The sequence below is a fragment of the Protomyctophum parallelum genome (assembly GCF_964188405.1).
Source record: "Protomyctophum parallelum genome assembly, chromosome: 22".
Taxonomy (NCBI): domain Eukaryota; kingdom Metazoa; phylum Chordata; class Actinopteri; order Myctophiformes; family Myctophidae; genus Protomyctophum; species Protomyctophum parallelum.
The window spans coordinates 6,759,277-6,786,177 of record NC_139714.1 but is presented as its reverse complement, the minus strand read 5'-3'; the positions used below and the strand labels follow the sequence as shown (position 1 = coordinate 6,786,177).

Here is a 26,901-nt window from a genome sequence, read left to right as displayed (position 1 = left end):
TCTATATTCTGAGTAATCATTGCTATAGAGTTTGTTCAGCAACAGGGGTTTCCCAGTCTCTGCTGTTAAACAGAAGAAAATAAATCAGGTGGGTTGCTCATTTCATTTAATCAGGAGAGAGTACCCATTATCAGCTTCATTTTAATAGTGTTCTAGTTCCAATTTTGTCTTCTCCTTTCTAAATCATTACTTCCTGTATCCTCTATAAAGGGCAAAACCTGGTACTGAACAAATACTCCATAGACGAGCAATGATTACTATTAAAATATAGAGCTATTTAAAATTTAACACGTAACAGTGTTTTTGTGCATTCACAGGTGATATTTCTAGAAATCATTATGTACAGTAATGACAAATGTTCAAATGAAAATGAAAGAAAGATTATTTTTAGCTGGTTATTTGCATAGGTGCTGCTCCTACTATAAAACAAATGCATGAGGCACTGGACAAGGTACGACGACAGTCATTATTCCTGTGCAGTCAGTGTCCAAGTCTATGTTTTAATTACTTTTTAAACCTCTTAAACCCTATTTACTGGAGTCTCCCGAGGGGTCTATGCTAGGTGACCTAGTCTAGTCCTCCAAAATCTCTTCACTGAAGATAGTCGCTCTACAAGCTCACTGTGCATTGCGTTGCTGTACTCTGTGAGCTTGTAGATCAGCTATTTTCGGGGAGTCCAAATAAGGACGCTAGGTTAAGTGGTTAATTTATATTCTGTCATCAAGAAAGCACCACATTCCATTCATCTGTATGCAGGCCAATAAACCACCACAGTGTCAGCAATAGCAACATATGGCAAAAAGCCTGACACGCACATACAAGCTGTCACCACAGCCAATGTGGAGGACAATTCATTCACGCGCACACACATACACACACACACACACACACACACACACACACACACACACACACACACACACAGGAGCTCATCGATGGAGAATGAACATCAATCAAAATATGTACTATAAATTATTTTAAGATTTGAATGACGTGGCTGCCTACCTCACTGGGAATACCATACATTTTCAGCATGGGTGTGCTCAGAGAGACCGTCAGTGTGGAACTACAATGCACCTCCTATGTATGTTACAGTACATGTTGTTAGTCTGTCAATGTGTTCATGTTGCTGCTGCTTGGTTGGAAAAGTGAATAAGACTACTTATCTAAAACCAAACCAACGTTTTAAAAATGTTAAGTAAAAACATTAAATTCTGGGTCATACACTGTAGTTTGATGTAATTTCTTCATTCATCACAGCACAGTGAAAATAAACAGTAAATAAAATAAATAGTAATTTGGGGTTGAAGCAAAAACACAATCAGATTTTTTTTAAAGCAGATTTTTAAGCTGCATTTCGTTGGAAACCCTGTTCATTATCCTCATCTACAGTGCAAACATACTGTATGACTCTTACTACAACCATTCTTAGGCCTTTGTCTCTCAGAGATAGCATCATGAGGAAGAGACCTGTGACAGGCCTTTGTGTACATACTGTACTGCCAACCTTTTTGTCTGCATTTGTCGTTTGTTTGTATACCCGATTGCAAAAAAAAAAGAAATATGTTCTCCTAGGACTACAACTATCGACTTTCTTCTTACTTCTTAGAGATTCTCAATTACTTTTCCGATGCATTTTGAAGCGTGTTTTTGGGGCATTTTCTTTTGCCGTTGATTTTTTCCCCACAATCGACTTAATCGATTAGTCACTTAATGAAGCATTCAGTGATTTGGGTGATTTGAACACTGACACTGACACTACAGTGGGGGGGACACGCAACAGGCCAACAGCATGCACACCAAGGCCCGTCCCCGCTCGATCATGATTGGCGGGAGGCCCCTCTACATCTTGATTGGATGAAGGCTGGGCCACCTAGCCAAAAATGAAACCTAAGGTTTATTTTACCCCAGGGGTTAACTGGGGACAGGGAGGAACTCCTATGGTCAGCACACTCTATAGTAGTGAAGAATTATCACAACAAAACAAAAATAGAAGAGAACATATCCGATCTACAGTACATGTACACAACGAGGAGCGATGAGAACTTGCAGATGTTTACTTCCCTGTCTCTTGGTTTGTCTGCGTCCAGATCTGCCGTTTTCCCTACTTTTAAACATTTGTCATTTCACATAATCAAATAAATCTATTAGCACGATTAACCGTTGCACCCCTATACGGTTACCTTTCTTAATCTCCCTAAATGGACTTCTGGGACACTTAGGACTTTTCCTGGGTGACGGCGAGGCCGAGCGGCTGCGCTGCCTTCTCATCCAGGTGCCCCCCACACGCCCACCGCTGCCTGGCCCGCAGGATGCCATGTCATCACCCAGCAAGATCTTCCCCACCGCACTGTCCTGGCAGAGGGAGAGGCGGGCCGCAGGGTCAGCGAAGGGAGCGAACAGTTCCTCCTGTGGGAGAACCAGGCAGTGGAGGGTAGACAGGCAGCCGTGTCCAACGGCTCCTACTCCACCCAATACTCTGCCGTCACCCAACGCCTCGTCAGAGGGCGCCGACAGGAAGGTGGTGCAGTACATCATGGTGGTGAGCAAGGTGAGCGGTCGTAGGTGAGAAGTCAAAAGTCTGAATCGGAGGCAGTGGGATGTCACTTGCCCAGACAAAGGGTCTTTGACGCAAAATAGTTCAGTGTCCGAGGTGATGATGTAGGGTCTGAATTTAGACTCCGATGGGTTTGCTAATACGCAAGATGTGATGTAATCACCCTCCCTGCCATTCAGCGAGGTCGACCACCTATGACATCAGACACGTCCGACGCAGTCCTGGAATGGACTGCGAGTCAAGTGCTCACATCCAGAGTCTAATTCAGGCCTTCCTCTTATTGATGGCATAGAAGTCAAATCCAGCGGATTTCAATGGATGGATTGATCAATTCTGTTGATTGGTTCATCTGTCCACGAAAAGAGGGGAGAAAGCAACAATCACGTTGACTTTGTGTGCTTTTGACACAAAGCCTTCCACAGTTGATTGATTAATCCGTTGATTGACAACTCTTCTTGAACTCAAGACTCCGGCCAGGGTGTCCAAAAACAATCACAACAATGACACTAAAGGAACACATCAAAACAATTCTCTTCAATTCTTAGATTTTTCACACGTTCTTTGCTCGTTTGATCTCTCTTTTCAACCGTCCGTCTGATCTGTGTGACCGTCTGCCCTTCATTCACTCCCTCTCTTTCTCTTCAAGGGCCTCCATCGTTGTCTCTTGTAACTTTGTTGGGTTGCCTGTTCATTAGTTTCCCTTCAGCATTGGATGACTGATCCGTCTGTCTTTCTGTCTCACAAATAGCTTCTATAACGCTCCTTTTCCATCTCAGCAGGGTACATTATCATGAAGTCACCATGATCCGATTGGCTTGCCGCTGCGAGACATCACCCACCGCTGCCCGTCTCTCCTCCCCTTCCCTCCAAAAACATGTGCACGCCTACGCCGACACGTGCTCATACATACATACACACTTGCTGGAGCCCTAATCCCGGAAAAAAAGTAATCGGTTGTCTGGGATTTACGTAACCATTAAAACCCATCCATGTTTAATCCCATGGTTCTAATCTCAACCCCTGTTATGCACAGGATGCATGGGAGATGGGAAAAAGGCCAGATAAGGTGAAAGGTAGAAGTGAACAAATGATGCAATCGCACTGGTGCAGTGAGTGCACACACCGGGAAGTGGGAAAAATTACAAAACAACAACACAGGTCAACGAGGCCCAGGCCGTAGCGTAACGGTCTGGGCACCGGACTGGTAATCCAGTCGCAGTGTGCCGCGGGTTCGACTCCCGGACCCGACACGGCCTTTACTGCATGTCATCCCCCCATCTCTCTCCCGTTTCCTGTCAGCCTACTGTCTGTCCCTTCAAAAATCAATAAAAGGCGTAAGCCGCAAAAAAATATCTTAAAAAAAAAAAAAAAAGAAAAAAAAAACACAGGTCAACGTGACATGACCTGTCAAGTACCTGCAGTGATTATTAGCTGCTGCCAACTAGTGGTAAGTGGACGTACAGGATGAGGCTGAATAATTGACAAGGATGATTGAAGGCTGCGATGCAATGCAATATTACTACTACTACTACAAATAATAATATATATATTTAAACATATATAAGGCCGCCACTGTGTGACGGAGTTAATAAAAAAGAGACTGTCAGACAGACTATCGGCATTAGAAGAAAACATGTAAAACACATCAACAGCAGGGAATGAGTTTTAAAGTATGAGTGAATGGACTGTGAAGGACTGAAACTAACTTATATAATAAGGGACACACATTCTTCCCTGGACTGAATGGCCCGTAACATAATGAATGTAGACAACTGAAATGTAACAACCATTATTGAACTGTGATGCCCATCATGACTTGCTTGTGTTCTAAATATAAATAATTTGCCTGGGTTGAAAACTAGGAAGAGAGAGAATTGTGGTTCTCATTTCTGAGATGTGTGAATGCAATACTGGGGCAGAACTATATGCAGCGGTGAGAAGAAAGAGAGGACAGAGGAAAGAAGAACTAGTCCACGATTAAAAAAAGACAGGGATGGCCTTTTAAAATCAACTAATTAAAAATGTCAACAAGAGAAGGAACAGAGCCGCACGGCCTAACACACACACACACACACACACACACACACACACACACACACACACACACACAGTATGACCACTTTGTACAACAGTTAAACTAATCAATTTAATCAGAAAAGATGGGCTATGTAAGTGTTTACACAGACTAAAATAATTTGTCGAATATAATTAGATGTTTTTTCACATCGACTTGTTGATATATTATATACTGTATATACTGTACATGTATATGATTATTTGATCAATTGAAAAAGTTATCGATAGAACAATCGCCAAGACAATAATCTACAGTTGCAGCCCTTGGTACCATCTTCCACCGGGCGATTCTAACTACTTCGAGTCATAAGACACCGAAGGTACGCGTCTCTTTATACCAGCAAAATGTGTGTCTACATACTACAACGTCCAGACACTGACCTGACTAAATCACATAAACAACCATTAGCAGGGACACTCATTAGTAAGAACAATAACGGTTCAGGATGTGAGGGAACGCGCCCAGAGACGAGTTTAGTTAGCAGTCAAACAGGACAATGACGCCAATACTAAAATAGCCTGTCAACACGGCCAGTGAGTGCTCTGTGGATTATTAAAAGGAATTTAAAACACCTTAACACAATCATTCCCAGGATTCCTTCAAAATAGGAGCTCTGGGGTGCCGGAAAGACATGGCCGCTTTTACTTTTACTTTTTACTTTGAACCCATTCTGACCTGAGATCAGATTCTAAAAATGTCTAATACATCCTGACAGTTTCATTATTAACCCATTCTGACCTGAGATCAGATTCTAAAAGTGTCTTCGATTTTTCAAAAATAGCAGACCTACAAGCTCGTATCGCGCCACTCGGTGGCGCGATATGAGCTTGTAGATCTGCTATTTTTCAATAGCTAAAGCATAACATGATGCCAACACCAAAATGGGTGCCCGGTCAGAATGGGTTAATGCAGGCAACTTATTTGACACCAACTATTGATGGAAGTCATCAGGTGCAGGCAGAAAGACACGATTTAAATTTTCCACTTTCAACCTGTGTCCTGTAATGATGTCCTTCGTGCACTACAAACTATTGACACCAGGAAGTCGACTGGAGAGGACGGACTCGATCCTATTTTTCTCAAACTTGCTGCACCCTTAATATTTGAAAATATAACCCATATAGACCGATTCCGTACCGGTTTCATGGTCGCAGCCTACGTATTTCCTGTAGGCGGACTCGACGTAGCTGCGGGGGTAAAACCCTCACCAGGCGCACCTCTTCCACTACAGTGAACGGCAGAGTGACTGATGTTATTTTTCCTCAAACTTTACTCCTTTACCTGCTTTTTTACTAACACTAACATTACAAAGATGCCCAGAACATCGAGATGAACCTGTGTAGTTTATGGCTGCTCCAACAGTAGTGGCAACATAACAAATAAAATAAAACGGAATGTCTAATATCCACCGCGATGGCTGAGACCAGAGCCATTGAGTAATGGTTGAGACAAAGCAGTGAAGAATCCTGCAAGATACATAATTTCAGTCTTACCCAATACCCAATCTTTCTGTTTTATGAACACAAGGCTGCTGTATTTTATACCTCATACTAAGCATTTAAAGTATGAGGTATAAAGTACAGCAGCCTTGTGTTAATAAAACAGAAATATTTGGTATTGGGTAAGACTGGCGTTATGTATCTTTCACTGCTTTGTCTCAACCATTACTCAATGGCTCTGGTCTCCGCCATCGCGGTGGATATTAGACATTCCGTTTTTATTTTATTTGTTATGTTGCCACTACTGTTGGAGCAGCCATAAACTACAAAGGTTCATCTCGATGTTCTGGCCATCTTTGTAATGTTAGTGTTAGTAAAAAAGCAGGTAAAGGAGTAAAGTTTGAGGCAAACTAACATCAGTCACTCTGCCGTTCACTGTAGTGGAAGAGGTGCGCCTGGTGAGGGTTTTGCTCCCGCAGCTATGTCGAGTCCGCCTACAGGAAACACGTAGGCTGCGACCATGAAACCGGTACGGAATCGGTCTATATTTAATCTCTATCAGGCACATTCCCCATCTCCTGGAAAACGGCCCGTGTAACCCCACTGCATAAAGGAGGAGATAGAGGCGATTTAAAGAACTACAGACCAATCTCCAAGATATCCTGTTCAACTAAAATGACGGAATCCCTGGAAAACAACCAGGTTAAAACATTTCTCTCAGAACCCGCATCAATCCGGCTTTAGAGAGAAACACAGCACAATCTCAGCCACCACCTTAGTTATAAATGATTTAGCATCAGCCCTAGATACACAAATGTATCAATGTATCAATATAGCAATGTGCTGCTGTATTTGTAGATTTACCAAAAGCTTTTGACACTGTCCATCATTCCCTTGTCATTCTGTTGCAGAGATTACACAGTATTGGTTTTGACACAAATGTCTGCAGTTGTTTCCAAAGCTACCCGTCTGAAAGACATCAATGTGTGAAAACGGAAAATAACCAGTCTGAATTTTTAACCATTTCAAAAGGTGTCCCACAAGGATCAATACAGGGCCCAATCCTTTTTAGTATTTATATAAATAATATCACCTCATCTTTAAATAACTGTAGCTGTCATCTCTATGCAGATGATACTAGTCATTTATTGTACAGCACACTCTATACAAGGTGCAATAGAAAACCTACAACGTTCTTTTAACATCCTCCAGGATGCCCGGTCTCAGATTGATGCTGAACATCAGCAAAACAAAATTCATGTTGTTCTCCAGAGCCAAAAATATCTCCTATAATGACATTCGCATATCTTCTATGAATGGACCTGATATCGAAAGAGTCACAGAGTATAAATATCTTGGTATTTGGATTGATGAGAGACTTACTTTTAAACACCACATAGAGGTCCTTGCTCTTAAATTGCTAATTAGCTTTTTGTATAGAAATAAAGCCAGCTTTCCTGTCATTAGCAGAAAGAGGGTAGTTGAGGCAGTGTTACTGTCTTGGATTATGGAGACATAATCTATAGACATGCAGCAGCCTCCACTCTTAAATCCCTAGACTCTGTTTACCACTCATCAATTAGATTTATTACGGGTGATAGCTATGGTAATGGTCCTCCCATAGACTGTAAAAAATATGGACAAAGCGTTCCCCGGGTCTAACATGAACGTAAAATGAAGCCTGTAATAATATGCTAATTCCTGATGTAAGTCGCCATCTTTGGTACCAGCTGGCCATTGGCTGGCTCCGTTTTGTATACCAGCTGGTCATTGGCTGCCCAGACAACGAGGCGGGACTTCCCCCCTTCTTCTCCGTTGGTTTTTATTTTGACTCGAGTGGGAGGGGAATCCCGATCATAGACTGTAATGGTAGCCACGCCCCTCAGAACATACGCGATGTTTTTTTTTCTTTATGGTCATTTTTTTAATTAATGGGACCATAATTTTCCAAAAAGAATATTATGACATTAGAAATGAGACTTTAAACTAGTGACTGGAAGAAGAAAGTATTCATGACCATGTTTATTAAGGTAATACAGTCTAGGTGAAGTTGGGCCAAAATACATGGGCCTCTATGGAGCTATGGGGCTTTTTGGGTCCGGTCCAGCGCCACAACAGGCCATTATATGAACTACCGATTTCAAATGAGGCTTCACGAAATATCTGGCTGACTGCCCCCCTGGGTCCTCCCTGACAGAGAGACGAGAACTACATTGGCAGTTGGCACCCGTTCTTGTATAAAGACATACTTGGAGATTGTCCTAAATACATCTCATCTGCATGGACGCTGGGTTAGCGCCCCAGCCTGTGTCTTCCGTGAGGAGGAAGCCCAAAAACCCTTGGTGAGGACATTATAATCCACCACTCCTGAATGAAGTGCCTAGTGCTGGAAGTCTGGTGCAACACACAGATGCCTGGTGAGAGCAGGAGCGGACCAGGTAAATCGTAGGAGGGGCCCGGACAGGAGTCAACACACAGAGCCTAGTCTCTCCATGCGCCAGATTGCTGAACCTCCCAGTCCCGGTAGAGTACTTCCAGAGCAACGGATTGTGTGGCCTTGGTCTTGCCCTAATGGGACTGATCGAGGGTAGCTACTGGGACGTAAGTCGGGACTTGATCACCCCGGCTGGGTCACCTGAGTGAGGGGTATGATGTTTGAGAGACCCGAAACCCTGATGACCTTGGGATACATCACTGAGTATAAGTCCCAGGTGCATCCATGCAATGTATCTTTAGTCATAGTTATACTACAGACACCTATAATTTATGGAAATACAGAGAAAAGCTAACAATCAACAGTATGACTAAGCTAATGCTAAATTAGTATGGGGGGAGGACTTACTACCATTGACCACTTACACAGTAGCATTCTCGATATTCTCCAAGGATGGTCCCCCGTGGGGACCCCAGTCAAAGTAAACAACAGTACAGCAACTACATAGATGGACTGGAGGACCGTCCTTTATTCAAGACCTCACAGGTTTAAATCCCTCAGTTGTAGTATCTGTCTGTGTGCTGTAGCTCTGCAGTACGCCTCGTCACTTCATTTAAGTCCCAAGTCCTAGCCCGGGTTCGAACTGGCAACCTTGCGGTTACCATCCAGCAACTCTACCCCTGAGCCACCGCTGCCCCATAAATAAATGAGCTGCTATAGTCTCGATTACAAATTTAGGTTGACAATTAATTGTCACAAATAATTGTGATTAATGATAGTTTTTTTGCATTGAACATTGGAACGTTACAATTTGTATTTCTGTTTGCCTTTTAAGGCTTCGTAATCACAAATGATTTTTTTTTTTTTTCCATTCAACATGGAAACGATAGGCGATTAGGCGATTATGTAATAATTGTGACAGGCCTACCACAAAGCAATACATTCTAATTCTGCTTTATCAGCAGCAGGAAAACAATTCCACACAACTTGAAGATAGAGTAGAACAGAAAGTAAAACAATGGGATAAGTGGATAATTATGTGTATATTCTTTTCCATGTAGCCTTGTGTTGTGGTTTGACTTTTAAAATGCAGAAGAGAGTGCGCAACACTTAACACACTGACATAGTGACTTTGCACATGCCAAGTGTGTGTGTGTGTGTGTGTGTAGGCACGTGCATGTGTAAAGCAGACCAAATGCACATGATATCAGAGACTGTAACCGTACCATGTTCTGCATGTTGTGTGTGAAACATCTTTAGTGAGTAATACAGGGTTAGTCGCCCTAATGGCAGTGTACAGCGAATAGAGTAAGATAATCCTGCATGTGGTTAAGAGAGATTCTATACCTCTTGGGGGCCTCTGAGAGCCGAGAGTGGAAGATAACCACCAAACAAGGTAGATGCTGATGGCAGGAGAGCAGAATGAAGGGGGGATAGAGAGACAGAGAGTGGAGGGGAAGAGGAGGAGAGTGGAGGGGAAGAGGAGGAGAGGGGCAGGGGAAGAGGAGGAGAGGGGCAGGGGAAGAGGAGGAGAGGGGCAGGGGAAGAGGGAGGAGAGGGGCAGGGGAAGAGGGAGCGAGAGGGGCAGGGGAAGAGGAGGAGAGGGGCAGGGGAAGAGGAGGAGAGGGGCAGGGGAAGAGGAGGAGAGGGGCAGAGGAGGAGAGGGGCAGGGGAAGAGGAGGAGAGGGGCAGGGGAAGAGGGAGCGAGAGGGGCAGGGGAAGAGGAGGAGAGGGGCAGGGGAAGAGGAGGAGAGGGGCAGGGGAAGAGGAGGAGAGGGGCAGGGGAAGAGGGAGGAGAGGGGCAGGGGAAGAGGGAGCGAGAGGGGCAGGGGAAGAGGAGGAGAGGGGCAGGGGAAGAGGAGGAGAGGGGCAGGGGAAGAGGAGGAGAGGGGCAGAGGAGGAGAGGGGCAGGGGAAGAGGAGGAGAGGGGCAGGGGAAGAGGGAGCGAGAGGGGCAGGGGAAGAGGAGGAGAGGGGCAGGGGAAGAGGGAGCGAGAGGGGCAGGGGAAGAGGAGGAGAGGGGCAGGGGAAGAGGAGGAGAGGGGCAGGGGAAGAGGGAGCGAGAGGGGCAGGGGAAGAGGAGGAGAGGGGCAGGGGAAGAGGAGGAGAGGGGCAGGGGAAGAGGGAGCGAGAGGGGCAGAGGAAGAGGAGGAGAGGGGCAGGGGAAGAGGAGGAGAGGGGCAGAGGAGGAGAGGGGCAGGGGAAGAGGAGGAGAGGGGCAGGGGAAGAGGGAGCGAGAGGGGCAGGGGAAGAGGAGGAGAGGGGCAGGGGAAGAGGAGGAGAGGGGCAGGGGAAGAGGAGGAGAGGGGCAGAGGAGGAGAGGGGCAGGGGAAGAGGGAGGAGAGGGGCAGGGGAAGAGGGAGCGAGAGGGGCAGGGGAAGAGGAGGAGAGGGGCAGGGGAAGAGGAGGAGAGGGGCAGGGGAAGAGGAGGAGAGGGGCAGGGGAAGAGGAGGAGAGGGGCAGAGGAGGAGAGGGGCAGGGGAAGAGGAGGAGAGGGGCAGAGGAGGAGAGGGGCAGGGGAAGAGGAGGAGAGGGGCAGAGGAGGAGAGGGGCAGGGGAAGAGGAGGAGAGGGGCAGGGGAAGAGGAGGAGAGGGGCAGGGGAAGAGGAGGAGAGGGGCAGGGGAAGAGGAGGAGAGGGGCAGGGGAAGAGGGAGCGAGAGAAAGGAGAGAGGAGGGAGAGGCAGGAGAAGAGAGGGAGAGCGAGAGATAAGGAACATCGAAGACAGTAGAGAATTAATAGAAAGTGAAAGATGGAGTGGCAAAAAGAACAATCGAAATGGGAAAGAGGCAAGAAAAGAAGAGAGAACGTACGACCGAAAGGAAGGAGAGAGAGATGTCTTTTCAGAGGTAGAAAGAGCTGTCTGCGCTCAGCCAATCAGAGCCAGGGTTACATTACATGTTGTTGCTGTCGGTCAGAAAACGTATTATCTCCCAGCTTCAATGTTTGTTTTGTAAATTAACGTCCTACATAACCATACAAGAGTGTTGATCAAAACTAGTGAAAATAGCAGATCTACAACAATTTGCGACGTGAGGCGTTTTATGAACTTGTAGATCGTCAGTTTTGGACATGCATATCTTGCGCCACCCCTATCCCTAAACTAATTTGGCATTTTTTACCATTTAAAAAAAACCTTTTAAAATAGTTCAAGTAGCCGATCTACAAACTCACAATGTCTCGATGTAGATCTAGTTGAACTATTTAAAAATGATTTTCAAAATAGTAAAAATTAGCGAATACTTTAGGGATAAGCTAGATGGAGCCCATAAGGTTTCCACATGACAACAACCATATGTTTCCACTCTACAGATGAACCCTTGTGTGAGCAACACTGTAGGACAACAGGAATGAAGGCTTTGCTCACACAGCTCACAGATCATCACACAGAGCATAAGCAGCACAGACATTGTTATGGACACAACCTTCTCTATAATCTGATCAGATTAAACTACTTCCATAATCTCAAATCCCCAAAAGTCAATCCCTTCCAATGGACTTTATAATTTATAACTTGCAACTCACTCATGGCATCAATTCACACACAGATTTGTGGATGTGAACATTTTGTCCATTTGTTTATATGGGTGATTTTATTTTATAAATAATTAATCCTTCCCATTAAGTCTGTTTCATTTATTTTTGAAAAGCATTACAGCATTTCTTAAAAAAAAAAAAAAAAAAAGTTGTATTAAAGGGTAAGACTACTTTTTTGGAGGTTTGGGTTGTTTTCTTACCTTATTATGGTCAAACTAACACATGAACGGACACAACAAAAGCTGATTCTGACAGTTTATGACATCAGGAAAACTCATGCGGTTTTATTTTCGTGTTTTAACGTATATTTATAAAAGGTACTATTTTGTTTGGAGAGACACTGAAGCTGCAATGCGGTCTTCCGTTTCCGGTTTCATTTGTAAACAAGGAAGCACGCTGGCTGCCTGTGTTGTACGCTGAGAGCACCCAATCCATCTGCAGTCGAGCAGTACCCCCGACACAGACACCCACGGCAAGCAGTCATAAGTTTGTAGGCTTACGATACTTTTAGAACGGAGGATCTAGATTGTTGCAGTTAGAGTTGGACCAATCGGATCGTAGTACCGCGTCACGTGAAAACAGAAGTGATTCGGTTGGCGTAAGCATACCTACCAGATCTTCTTTCTACACAAATTAGTCAAAACAAGACAACGTTGACATTTTTTATTAAAAATAAAACCGCATGAGTTTTCCTGATGTCATAAGCTGTCAGAATCAGCTTTTGTTGCGTTCGTTCATGTGCTAAAAGAGTGACTTTGAGAGCTGTTTCCCGGCTACAATGTAAGTCAATGGGCTCATTGGGCTGGTATTTTTATAAAGTTATTTTCTATAAAACTGCACAATGGAGCGAATTAACTCCTGGACTGGACTAGTTTGACCATAATAAGGTAAGAAAACAACCCAAACCTCCAAAAAAGTGGTCTTACCCTTTAAGGGAACAGATATAGGCTGTAAATGCTATGCTTCCATTCGCAAATGTACACAGAAAGACCTTTCCGTTTTAAACTACGTTGATAACTGACACAAAATAACTGACACTAAATCAGCAGGAATCACAGTATTGTACATTTATTTTCTAGTAAATATTCCTATTCAAGGCCACCACCAGTCCTGCTTTAGTTCTAAATGCTAGTTTAGTTCTAACTTTGAATATGTTCCCCATATATTTGGAGCATACGCCGAAGTATTTGCAGCTTTGATTCACGAAAATCAGCGAGAAAATAGTCCCATGGGTCCACAGCATGTTGTAGTCCAAACAAACCCCCCATTCACTTGCATTGAGCTAATTTTCCCAGAAGCCCTAGCAGCCCAGAGCATGGGTTGATTTCCGGTTTCGTCATCTTAACGTGACGGCCTCGTCACCAAGCCCGCAACAAATCGACTCTTTCTTTATAATTATTTAAAAACGGCAAATTAAACACATTAAACAAATAGCGGGTTTAGTGTATTAAGTGTGGTGGAACCATGGATTAAATAATTTAAAGCCCTCAAAGTGTTACACACTTCTGAACATGATTTGTGGTCTTCATTAGGGCTGATACATAATGTTATATGATAGATGAGTATAGCGTTGCTGTAGGGCAGAAACCTGATATCTCAAAATATATCAACTATTTATGTTTTTGGTTTGTTGTTTGTAACTTAAAGTAGCTATGAGCAATAATATGTAAAAAACAAAAAAAAAAGACCTTTATTTATTTTCTCTTGGTATTCAGACAGCCAGCAATGAGTAAAACACTCCCCCAAAAATGACACATCTAGGGGCCACAATCTGCATTCAAAGATGTTCATAGAAGCCTTGTCATTGGTCGAAAAAAACCAGGTCGAAATGACTAACCAATCAGGAAGTAGACAGGCAAATCGACAAATGACAAAGCTTCTAGGAAAATCCGATTGTGGCCCCTAGATGCGTCACAGAGACTAAAAGGTCATTAAAATGTTGACATATTATTGCTTATAGCAGCTTTAATAACCCACTGCACCATACAACCGAGTAACATGAAGGTAGCGACGCCACTGAGAGCTTGTAGATCGGCTGTTTAAACATTCTCCTTTTTTTTATATAGATCTATATAGAATAATGAAAAAGGACGATACCATTTACAATTTAGGCATTTAGCAGACGCTCTTATCCAGCAGTGGTGGAAAGTAACTAAGTACATTTACTTAAGTACTGTACTTAATTAAAATGTTAAGGTATTTGTACTTTACGGGTGCAGTACTAAGTTAAGACCAGTCATTGGTCCGACAATGACAACCTACCTCAAACCCCAACCTAACCATAACTGCAAGCACGGGAGCAGCACATGTTCGCCGACCTTAATCTGGTCGTTTTCCGCATGTCAGACTATTGGCGGGTCGGACCCCGTACGGACCCCCATACTTTACTTGTGTACTTCCATTAACACTAAATTACTCTTCATGTGACTACCACGCTCTGACTGTAGGTGCGCAAAGGTTTTTGAGATGTAATTGCTAGCGGTCCAGGCACCTAGGCTGGTAATCCGGCCTGACAGCGTGTCGCGGGTTCGAGTCCCCATCTCTCTCCCCCTTTCCTGTCAAACTATTGTAAATCAATAAAGGCAAAAAAGCCAAATTTAAATTTAAAAAAATAGCCGATCTACAAGCTCACAATGCATCGCAATGTGAGCTTGTAGATCTTTTTTGTATACATTTGAATTTTTTTCTGCATAATGAACCTGGCTAGCATCAGTCTAGATTTTTTTTTATAAAAACGAACCATTTGTACACTGACCCTATGCATATCTAAATAACATGCCATCTAAATGAACCCATTTAGACCCGAGGCCGATTTCTTTTTTAAAGGCTTCTAAATCAGACAGTTTTCTGTCAGCGGTGCTCAATCAATTTCATGGCAAGGACCACAAAAATGATATGCAATTGGCCGCCGACCCCATCTAAAAATATGTTGTTCCGGGGACCCCCCAGAAGAAAGGATATGAGTTTAAAAAGCTCTGTTTTATATGTTCAAAGATTTGCGCCGCATTTTCATGATTTTTCAAAAATAGCAGATCTACAAGCTCGTAGCGCGGCACGGACAATAGCAGATCTTGTAGATCTGCTACAGTATGTTCCCGTATGGTCGTCAAAATTACGAGGTTTCTACCCGACAGCAACGATGGTATAGGATGCATGTATATAAAATAATGATAATATTATATTTTATTGTATTAGATTAGAGATATATAGAGATATTGATGAACGTACCATTTGGAGGGTCGTGTCTCTTCTCTGTGAACACAGACAGGTCATAGAATCGTTAAATGGTGTAGTTTGCTGCCGATGCTCGTGTTAGTGAGGAAAAGGAAATGTGTGTGAGTGTGCGGGGTCGAAGGTCGTACGACAGAGAGAGAGAGAGAGAGAGAGAGAGGAGGCAAGAAAGAAAAAGGTAGATTTTCAAGCGAAGGGCGACATCGGCGACATTGTGGTGCAAGCGGCTGTGGTGGGCGGTTATTAGTTTGTTGGGTAGAGTGAATGAGCACACACACACACACACACACACACAAACACACACACACACACACACACACAGAGAGTGCCTCTCTTCCAGTAGGATAGGTTACACCCGCCCCCTTATAATAGAACTCTTTCTCCATGACTGGATGCGATTAGATACACACACAGCTGGTTAATAAGATGTTGGGTTACTCTGCAGTCTGCACCACCAGTGGACCCCCCCCCCCCCCCAACACACACACACACACACACATGCACATAGAATACTGATGGCTTGAGTTTCATCATGGCTGAGAGCAAAGGAGTAGCAACCTTATAGCCGAGACTGGCAGCCCATCACAAAGGGTGGGGGGGGGGGGGGCTGGCGAAAGAGAGAGAGTCTCTAGAATAGATAACGATGCAATCTGTGCTCTCAGGAAGAGACCCTCAGCAGAGGAAGAGTTTGGCCGGTCTTAAATCAAGAGAACGTAAGGGAAGAGTAAAGTAGTGAAGAGTAATTACAGAGTTATGAGTTTGTGGCGGCATATAGAGATGTGCAATGACGTTTCATTGATTGGTTAGTCATCGGTGCGGACGGCGGAGATGAAGGTTTAGGACCATGTGTCCAAAATATTCACAGGCTAGCACAATTCTTCATTAATAGACACTACGGCTACAGTGTAATGCTTTTTTTCATTGAATGGTTTCAATTGGTGACACCTCAGTTCATAGTAACAATTATAAAAACATAATTGTAGTTTCTCAGCAAAGTAACTCTGCTGTTTTATTTGAATTAACGACTTAAACCCTCTAGTGAGTGTAGATTTAGTAAACTGGAACAGAGTTGCCTCTGTACTTTTTCCACCATCTATAACAAATCTGATTTCCACAAATAGCCGATCCAGAAGCTCACAGGATCTGCTATTTGTGACAAATGTTGAACCAAACATTGTTCACTTCATCGAATAAAACGATGACAATGTTCGTTGACCACCGATTTTCGCTGACAACAACTAAATAAAGACTAAGCTATGATGACTAAACCTCAGACTAAATATAGACAATTTTGTCAACAAATTAAAAAAAGAATACTAAAATGTTATGGAGGGACTAGTGGAGAACAGATTCAGTAGAACTAAAGGACAAGTCATTTTATGTTTGGTTTGGTTACACTCGGGTGTTTTGCTCTGAAAATAGCCGATCTACAAGCTCACAACGCGGTTGTAGATCGGGTTGTATTTTCAGCATGCAACCAAGTGTAAAATCAGCCATTACGACGGCATCAAGGCCCGCCATGATACATTTTAGTCGACTAAATAAACTGTAGATTTAGTAGACTAAAATCTTATAATTTGTTGACTAAAACTAGATTAAAAGTTTCACATCAGATGACTAAAACTTAACACTAAAACTGAATTTCATTCAAAAGACTATGACTAAAACTAAATGAAAATTTGCTGTCAAAATCAACACCGTTGCACCTGGAATAATGGGGGAGCTGAGGTGAAGCACCGTAGGATTTCACCTCTATTCATAATCATTGCACATCTTACAGGCTACATCCACCAGTGACCATGATTTAATCTTTGATTAAGTTAAATTGAAGAAAGAAATTACTTTTACTTAATTTTGATAATTAAATCAACTTTGATAAAGTGTCTGGGGGACCGGCGCAAAGATTATCAAGCATTCATGGTTGATAATCTTTGCGCCTAACTATAAATCTTGCATCTAACTATAAATGCACCAAGTCTCTGTGTGTGTGCTGTTGTAATCCACGTAACTCGAAAAACGTTCGCCCCACAAACTTCAAATTCGGCAGACACGTTTCACACAGGGGGGCAGTCAGACAGATATTTCGTGAAGCCACTAAGGAAATCAGGACTTCCTGAAAGTTCATGTAATGGCCTGTTGTGGTGCTGTCATTGGGCCCAAAAAAACCCATAGCTCCATAGAGGCCCATGTATTTGGGCCCAACTTCACCTAGACTGTATTACCTTAATAAACATGGTCATGAATACTTTCTGCTTCCAGTCACTAGTTTAAAGTCTCATTTCTCATGTCATAATATTCTTTTTGGAAAATTATGGTCCCATAACGTCGCGTATGTTCTGAGGGGCGTGGCTACCGTTACAGTCTATGAACGGGAGCCACCCCCCGTTCAGTCAAAATAAAAACCAACGAAGAGTAAGGGGGGGAAGTCCCGCCTCGTTGTCTGGGCCAGCCAATGGCCAGCTGGGCCCAAACGGAGCCAGCCAATGGCCAGCTGGGCCCAAACGGATCTAGAAATATGGCCGACTTACAGTGCAAGGAATTACAGGCTTCATTTTACGTCCATGTTAGACTCGGGGAACGCTTTGTCCATATTTCTTACAGTCTATGGTTCCACACCCCCACAGGGAGTGTAGTGCCCAGTGTCGAGTCGGTCGGACCCACGGTTGTCCAGAACCTCCAAAAAAGGCCTCCGCCCGGGCTCTGGACAGGGCCCCTGCCCAGTGTCCATATATGGAGCTGGTCTTGTTCTGACATCATTCTGACGTCTGCATAGACTCCATATTTGGGCATAAAAGGGACATAATATCTGGGTGGGGCATGCATTTCCAACTTTCATCGTTCCAAGTAAAGCAGTGCCTGCCAACGGGAACCCCTTTGTGTTTTAAGCGTCATGTTATACTTTATCTATTGCAAAATAGCAGAACTACAAACTCATAGTGCTGCACTATTTTTGAAAAATCGTGAAAATGTGGCGCAAATCTTTGAATATATATTCTTTCAGAGCGTCTTTAACTCAAATCTTTGCTTCTGGTGGGTCCATGGAACAACATATTTTCAGATGGGGTCAGCGGGCCAAATTTCATATATTTTTGGGGATCCTTGACATGAAATCTTTTGAGAACGACTGATATAGAAACATGGGTTTTTCAGAAAACTGTCAGTACAGGAACATTATTCAAAATGGAAACGAATTAATGATGGTGTTGTTAACAGACCCAGGCAAAACAAAATAACTTGCCTCAGACATATTATGAAAAATATTTCCATTATTCAAAAGGGTTTCCAAATGTTTCTTACTTGAGGCGTGGCTGATTTGTATTAGAAGACATTTTAACAGCTTCAGAGTTGTCAAGAAAATGTACCAAACACAGTTCAAACCTCAAGGAGACAGATCCTATGACCTTTGTTTCATTTCACTAAACCAATGTTCAGATGCTTTTTAACCATATTCAAATACAAAAAAATAATACTGGTGCCATTTTGCCCAGGACTGATGGCTGAGTTTCACAGGCAGTAGATATGTGTGTAGTAGACGGTGAGATACACAGGCAGGTAGGCACAGGGTAGGGAGCTAGGTAGGTACAGTGAGGTTTAGGTAAATACATTGTAGGATATGTAGTTACAGGGTAGGGGAATGTGGGTAGATACATGGTATGTTAGGTAGGTACAGGCTAGGCAGATAGTTGGTACAGGGTGGGTGGGTAGGTAGGTAGTTGGTACAGGGTGGGTGGGAAGGTAGGTAGGTAGGTGGTACAGGGTGGGTGGGTAGGTAGCTGGTACAGGGTGGGTGGGTAGGTAGTTGGTACAGGGTGGGTGGGTAGGTAGTTGGTACAGGGTGGATGGGTAGGTAGGTAGGTGGTACAGGGTGGGTGGGAAGGTAGGTAGATAGGTGGTACAGGGTGGGTGGGTAGGTAGTTGGTACAGGGTGGGTGGGTAGGTAGGTAGTTGGTACAGGGTAGATAGGTAGGTAGGTAGTTGGTACAGGGTAGATAGGTAGGTAGGTAGTTGGTACAGGGTGGGTGGGTAGGTAGGTAGTTGGTACAGGGTGGGTAAGTAGTTGGTACAGGGTGGGTGTGTAGGTAGGTAGTTGGTACAGGGTGGGTAGGTAGTTGGTACAGGGTGGGTGGGTAGGTAGTTGGTACAGGGTGGGTGTGTAGGTAGGTAGTTGGTACAGGGTGGGTAGGTAGTTGGTACAGGGTGGGTAGGTAGGTAGGTAGTTGGTACAGGGTAGATAGGTGGGTAGGTAGGTAGTTGGTACAGGGTGGGTAGGTAGTTGGTACAGGGTGGGTGGGTAGGTAGTTGGTACAGGGTGGGTGGGTAGGTAGGTAGTTGGTACAGGGTGGGTGGGTAGGTAGTTGGTACAGGGTGGGTAGGTAGGTAGGTAGTTGGTACAGGGTAGATAGGTAGGTAGATAGGTGGGTAGGTACTTATTACAGAATATGGTGTTCAGGTAAGTAGATAGGTAGTAGGGCTGGGCAATATGTCAAATCAAAATACTGATTATTTCCAACTTGTACTTGTCTGACAAGGTATGTGCTGTAAATATGCTGCATTATTGAAGATTAAAAGGTAGGGTAAGTGATATTTTCTATTCAAATAAGTTCAATAGCTCTGTGTTCTGCAGTGATAAGCGACTCACCGCTCACCCGGACACATCTCTATGTTTTTACTAACCACCGTTTCAGTGGCCACCTTAGCACCTAAAACTGGAGTACGAATAGGCCTTTAAACGTTTTAACAAAACCTAATTAACCTAATTTTAACCAAAACATATTTAATACATACACTACCTTTAGGTCAGTGAGAGATTTTAAATTGTTGGTTTCTGATACATTCGGTTAATTGCCCAGCCCTAGTATAGGTAAAGGGTAGGCAGGTAGGTACAGTAGTTACAGGGTAGTGAAGGTGTGTAGGTAGGTAGACGGGGGTAGGTGTATACTAAGATATGTGGTTAGGTATGCAGGTTAGGCAGATAGAACAGTTTGACAGTAGGTCAATATGTACCACTTTTCCTTTGTCTTCTCCCCATTAGTTCTGAAATGGCTCCTCTGAAACGCTTGGCTTCCTCCTCATTGGCAAAGTTCAGACCCACCTGCGTATTCTGCACACACACACACACACACACACACACACACACACACACACACACACACACACACACACACACACACACACACACACACACACACACACACACACACACACACACACACACACACACACACACACACACACACACACACACACACACACACACATATATTAAATTAAATTACTAACACGCATCAAACGTAACTGGTGAGCGTCTCAAACATGCATAACAAACCCCAATATGCCCTTAAGACAGAGGCATTAAAACCACACAGACGGGTACAACGGGTACTCTGACAATGGGTAAAAGTATTGCACAACCGGGGTGGCTGTGCAATAGTTTTCGCTCCAGACTTGTGTGGTCCCCGATGAGTAGGTTTAAAATATCCTTTAAAAAACATCCTCGGTTATCCAGTTTAACATGACCTACAGTACGTCTTTTGTGCCATGTTTACGGCGAGTGGTTCCTCTGCTCTTATTACATGCAGGAGTCCCTCCCTGTAGCATTAGCCAACTTCCAAGGTGTTTGTGGAGCAAGCAAAGGCTCTAGCCATGTGAAAGGCCTCAAATATGAGATAAACGCCACCTTCTGCTTTCTGCCAGCTCATTAGCTGATCAGAGATTTTTTTTTAATAAAAATAGCCAATTCTCTCCTTGCCCTCTCGATAGAGAATCTATTATATTTTTATTTTGTTATTTATGTATTTCTACCAATTTTTGGGGGGCTTTTTATTCTTTATTTATAGTTGCAGAGGAGAGTGTCAGAAAACTGGGAGACAGTAGGGGAGTGACAGCTAATGGTCCAGCCAGTCCGGGAATCAAAAGACTATTGACTTGATATAGAGCACCGAAGTCCTGACGTAACTCGCTCATCCCTTCGATTCCCCTGGTTCGCGGAAGTAATTTATCTATGGAGAATAACATGGGGTGATCTTAATATCGTCTACTATAAGCGTTGTGGTCCAAAAATAAACAAGCTGTCTCGGCGTTATTGTCAGGGAGGTGTCTCTGTATCGTTTGCAACAGTCAGTCACTCATATATGATACAGTCTGCTTCTAGCGAAAATGTAACTAATTCAGTAGCAGTAACATTAGCGTTTTCTCTCAGTCAGTTGATTCTTCATATCCATATGAGTGAAGCGGCCGGGATGACATGTTTATTTTTCAAACACAGTTCTTATATGAAGCAATCTAAAAATCCTCCTATGGCGATTTCAATGCAACTAAAAAAATACATGAACCTGGGGACTGACGCCCTCTACTGAAAGTGACGTCAGACTTCGATGCTCTATTTATTTGATTTTTTACCCCTTTTTCTCCTCAATTTAGTCGTTATGGCAGTTAATTCTTCCCCGCACACATTTATGTCAGCATTCTTTATCACTAAATAAAGCTGACAAACAAAAGCATTTTATGAAATTCAATCCAACAAGCAGCCGACTGAACAGCAGCAATACTCACATCTCCAGCAAACGTCAAGAAGTAAGATTTGGGTGCATTCACAGAGAAGTTGTTGTACAGCTCCTGTTCAAACGTGGTCTTTCCATCCTGTGGACAATCAGCAAAAACAACATTTAACTTAATGCAACAGCTAATCAAACTAATTGATTAAAATATAGATTTTAATACAATAATTGATTTCCAAAAATAGTGAAAATAGCCGATCTGCAACCTCACAATGCTTCACGTTATAAGCTTGTAGATTGGCTATTTTCAATATTTTTGCAACCATGTCCATGTACTGTATAATAAAATAGGACGTAAGTGTGAATCAGACTAATCAATTTAGACTTTCAAATTCTTTCCCATTGTATTATAAACACTTCTCGATCATTTGATTTATAGAAAGAGTAGTCCGCAGACTAATTGCCAGGAAAATAATGTTGCAGCCCTGATGGAAGTATACATACAGTACATACACTATGTATCATTCACATTAGCACATTAACAGAGTAGCTAGCATGCAGCAGGTATGAGCTGATGATCAGACAGACAGGTGATCAGTGTCTCCAACATAATCTAGTCTCACATAGATAGATGAGCAGAGATCTAATCTAACAAACTAACAAACCTACTGCATAGGAAACCAACCCTGATGGCGCAACTGGACTGCTCTAATACAATGGCCATCCTAAAGTCTTTGCATTGGTTCTGTGATGTTGTTCTTTTTTTACACATAATCTCTCAAGACAAATTCAGAGTTCTGCAGTGGAATCTGTCGGCAACAGCCATTACAACATGTAGAGTTTTTATTAGGAGTGAAAACAAGGGAGCACGACCGAATGAGGAGGGCTGACGGAGAGAAAACGGGTCGACATCCGGTCTCTACACAGCGAATTTGGCGGTGACCCCAGAGGCTAAATCAAAAGCAAAAGATTTAGTTTTTCTCGTTGGTTCCCAGATTGGACTACACTAATCATAATGAATGAATGAATCAATATTCAACAACAACAACAGTAAAGAGTCCTTGGCCTGTTCTTGTTCCAGAAGTGTCAGGCAGCAGTGCACCACAACCACCACGGTGCACTGTGCACGGTGCACTGTGCAGCAGTGCACCACAACCACCACGGTGCACTCACGAATGTCTGGCATGAACTGACCTTGATGTCAAGGACCCTGATGAAGTAGGAGCGCAAGGGGTTGTCTTTGACCAGACAGGCCACCCCGCAGCAGCGCTTGGTCCACGCAGCCGTCCTCTCTGCCAGGAATACCTGGACAATTGCAGACGACAGGGTCTGGATGGATAGAGGGGAAACACACAGTCAACACATGGCATTGTCTATTCGCAGCTCTGACCATAATAGTATAAACAGATTTTCTGATTAATTGTTTCGTTTCATTTCACAATCTTTAATATCCATCAATTAAAACCCATTTACTGCTAGCATTTATTGAAAAATTAGGACCTAATTCACGCCAGCATGTTTTCCAGTCGAGCTCTTATTTTGAAAATCCACATTTTCACTCGACCGGAAGTGTATTATCTCGTGCTAGCTAGACGTTGCCAAGACAACTTTTGTTGACAATGTGAAGCTCCACACATCGTCGGCTCTGTGCCGTCAAAGAAACGCTGCTTTTACCAAAATGCCATCTGGGACAAGGAATAGGAGATACAGGCAATTGAAAGAAACGGATAGAATGGATTATTATGGCGACGACGATCTAAGATGAACGATCCAGTGCTGTGCTAACAACACAGCTAGCTAACCAGCTAACGTGAGTAGCATTATGGGTCGCTTGATCGAATGCACTATAAAAGCGCAATTGCCGAAGGGCTTCGGCAATGGCGGCAAGTGTCAGTATCAAAATTAGGCTTAAATTGCCGAAGGGCTTCAGCAATGGCGCGGAAACGGTTAAGTGAGTTCAATGGGATAAGTAATTTAATTTAATTGTTATCACAATTGAAAAGCATTTTCAAAATACCATGACACACACCACAGTGTGTGCAGCTGCATGCCCACTAAACAGACCCACACATTGTAGACTAATCACTGGCGACAGCTTAAGTGACTGGCAATGACATGAGTTAGTCAGAATTTAAGGGTTCACAACTTCACCTTAACATGGGTAAAACAAAACAACCCCCACCGTGTGACCTGAGGTCTAAATATTACACACACACACACCACACACACCAACTCTGGGTCAAACTCTCTGTGTTCTCACTTTGTCTGACAAGACAGACAGACAGCGCAGAAAGAATACACCATAAACTGGAAGTACCATCCCATTTAGTGGTGTCATTTAGAAAATAATTGCGAAAATAGCCAATTTACAAGCTCAAGAACCACACAAGGACTAGCGCCTGCTGCCTTGTTGTTTCTCCTTTATTTGCCGATGGGTTCTCAGATTGCCTGTTCATTGGCTATCTTTGACATTTTTGCACTACACCATTGTATGATAAAGCATATAAAATTGTGCTTAAGCGATTAATCAAATCAATTTAGTCAATTATTACAAAAACCTATATTTGTTTTGCATTGATATGTTAATAACTTAATATATACGGAAGTGATGTGAGGAAAAACATTCTGGTTTCAAGATAAAGTATGATATAACAAGTGATAACTTCTAACGTCATACGTACGTTCAAATTCATTTTTTTCCCCCATAAAACATTTTTTAAGCAAAATAAAGTAAAGTAAACACATCCCCATTATTCGCAAACACAAGAATCAATAGTTGCAGCCCGAAATTAGAACTTGGAAAAAAGTCTCCTTCCGTCACACTGACATACAGCAAAGAAATAAACTAATAAAGTGAAAGGACAGAAGTATTCTTGTTAAAGTACACAGCAGAAATCCAGAGTTAATTTAATTGAGAATGTGCAAACTGACCCATAAAAGATCCACACAAAAGGGCAGTAATGTGGCCCTTAAGCAAGCCACTGAATGCTCCAGGGCAACCATGTACTATGATTTATCTCACATGCAAGCATGCATAATACTGCCGCTTGGCAAGCAGAAAACTTCTGTATCCTTAATTAATGCTTTTCTTTCTTCATGAATAATTATGGAATAATAATTATTAATTATGCCCTATTTTATACTTCATCGTATTAAAGTCTCACACAAAAGTAGCGAAAATAGCAAAGCACCACGATGCAATGCTTTGTGAGCTTGTAGATCGGCTATTAATATTTTCACAATTGGTAAAACATCAAGACCTGAGGCCTTCTACAAATGCCTTCTAAATCAGTAGTTCTCAAACATTTTCGTAATTTAAAATTGATCAATTAACAATTTAAAGATTTAAAAATGTTAGAAACTAGCACATGTACAAGCTGCTTGGTACAAAATGAGGTGCTGTGAGCTTGTAGAGCTGCTATTTTTAATATTTAACAAAAGAAAAAAAGACAAGAGATTGTGAAATTCTTTTATATTTCCTGGAAAGTAACAGTTTTGTGTGTGTGTGTGTGTGTGTGCGTGTATGCGTGCGTGCGTGCATGGATGCGGCAGGAATGTGACATAACTCTCATTTTAATGGCCCAGCAGGACAAAAATGACAATTGATTTACATGTTCCAAAACTACCACTGGCGAAGGGTTGCCATGGTGACTTCGGAATGTCTGACTCGCAGGAATAACGTTGTGATGTCAACGGTTCTCTTCGTCTTGAGAACCAAATTGAATCAGTCTCTCTCTCTCTCTCTCTGCGGTCTATAAATGCTCTACTGTTGGACTTCCTGCCCTGGCCAGCCTCCTTCTCACCAGTGAAAGAAATAAATTATACTCATGTTTGGGGTCATTTTAAGTTTTTAACATTCACATCTACTCAGGCTTTTTTGAGCACTCCTGACAGTTTTTATGGTGCGTGATCGTATTTATATATTTGATGTTCATTCTATCAGACACAAAAGGAAATGAAGAGACACAGAAAGGAAATATCAGTCGCCACTCACCAGAACCAAGGACGTGTGTTTTCAAATGGAGTTTGAAGTTACAAAGGGTTGTTTGTGAGTTTATAGATCAGCTATATTAGAGAAAGACATTTGGTTGAGAGGAAAATACCTACTGAGTGCCCTGGATGACCCCAGTTAAGTGGTTAGGATGTAAATGGTAAATGGTGCATTTATATAGTGCCTTTATCCAAGGCGCTTTACATAGATTGTGCATTACATTCATTACATTCACACACACATTCATACACCGATGGGCGATGGCGGCAGGAAACCATGCAAGGCACCAACCAGCACATCAGGAGCAATTAGGGGTTCAGTGTCTTGCTCAAGGACACTAACTCTGGGGGAGCCCGGGTTCGAACATGCAGCCACTCTACCCCTGAGCCACCGCCGCCCCAGGATGCAAACCTAACTCGGCCTATAAAGTATTTCCGATTCTGAAGAGGAGGAGCGCTATTAAATATTCATAGCTGACCTCTCAGGTCATCTGGGGCAGGTCTGTTTTCTGTTCCCAGAGTCTGAACCAAACGTGACGAAGCAGCGTTCAGTTTTGTATGCACTACATATCTGGAACAAACTGCCAGAAAACTGCAGGTCTGCTGCTACAACTCTAAGTTAGTTCTTTTAGAACAAAGACACAAACCCATTTGAATTAGAAAATGGAGATCTCCTCACACAGACTGCCACACAGGCCTGGGCCCTGTCACCTAATGTAAGAAGCCAATGAATGAGTAATATAGAACCGCAGCAGAACACCAAAAGAATACCATTACCAAGCATAGTGTGTAGAAATATGCACACATTCTGTCATTAACATTTTTTTTAATTGAAATAAGAAATATTACTTTACACCCCTTTTAAAAGACAAAGCAACATTAGCTTTTAAAAGACAACGCAACATTAGCAACATTAGTCCAAATGTTGCTCCTGGATAATTGCAAGGTCCCGCACCATAATCACATACCTGTAAGGAACGACAATACAAGTAAATTACAAGTTGTGGTTAAAGAGGCCCTGAGACTGGAGGAGGTTCAATGTTTACACAGACACAAGCTTAACTAGGAGTCTTAACTAGCCGTCTTTGATATGGAGCCGAGATCACAGTGAAACAGCAAGCAGCGAGGCTCCAACGGTCTG

General features: G+C 43.0%; 1 protein-coding gene across 4 annotated transcripts in view; it reads right to left on the bottom strand.

Moving 5' to 3' along the window:
* LOC310853471 (actin nucleation-promoting factor WASL-like) overlaps positions 1-26,901 on the bottom strand; it is a 56,594-nt gene that overhangs the window by 17,303 nt on the left and 12,390 nt on the right. For 3 of the 4 annotated variants that reach the window (XR_014568799.1, XR_014568800.1, XM_083757812.1), the window contains exons 2-5: positions 22,965-23,099; positions 21,826-21,912; positions 20,278-20,374; positions 15,271-15,294 (exon numbers count right to left, since the gene is read on the bottom strand). Coding sequence is in view for 2 of the 4 variants with exons in the window: in XM_083757812.1 (XP_083613938.1) it covers positions 15,271-15,294; positions 20,278-20,374; positions 21,826-21,912; positions 22,965-23,099 (343 nt within the window). In the remaining 2 variants the exon portion in view is untranslated. The remainder of the gene's footprint in view (positions 1-15,270; positions 15,295-20,277; positions 20,375-21,825; positions 21,913-22,964; positions 23,100-26,901) is intronic. The other variant, XM_083757813.1, reaches the window with a different exon arrangement.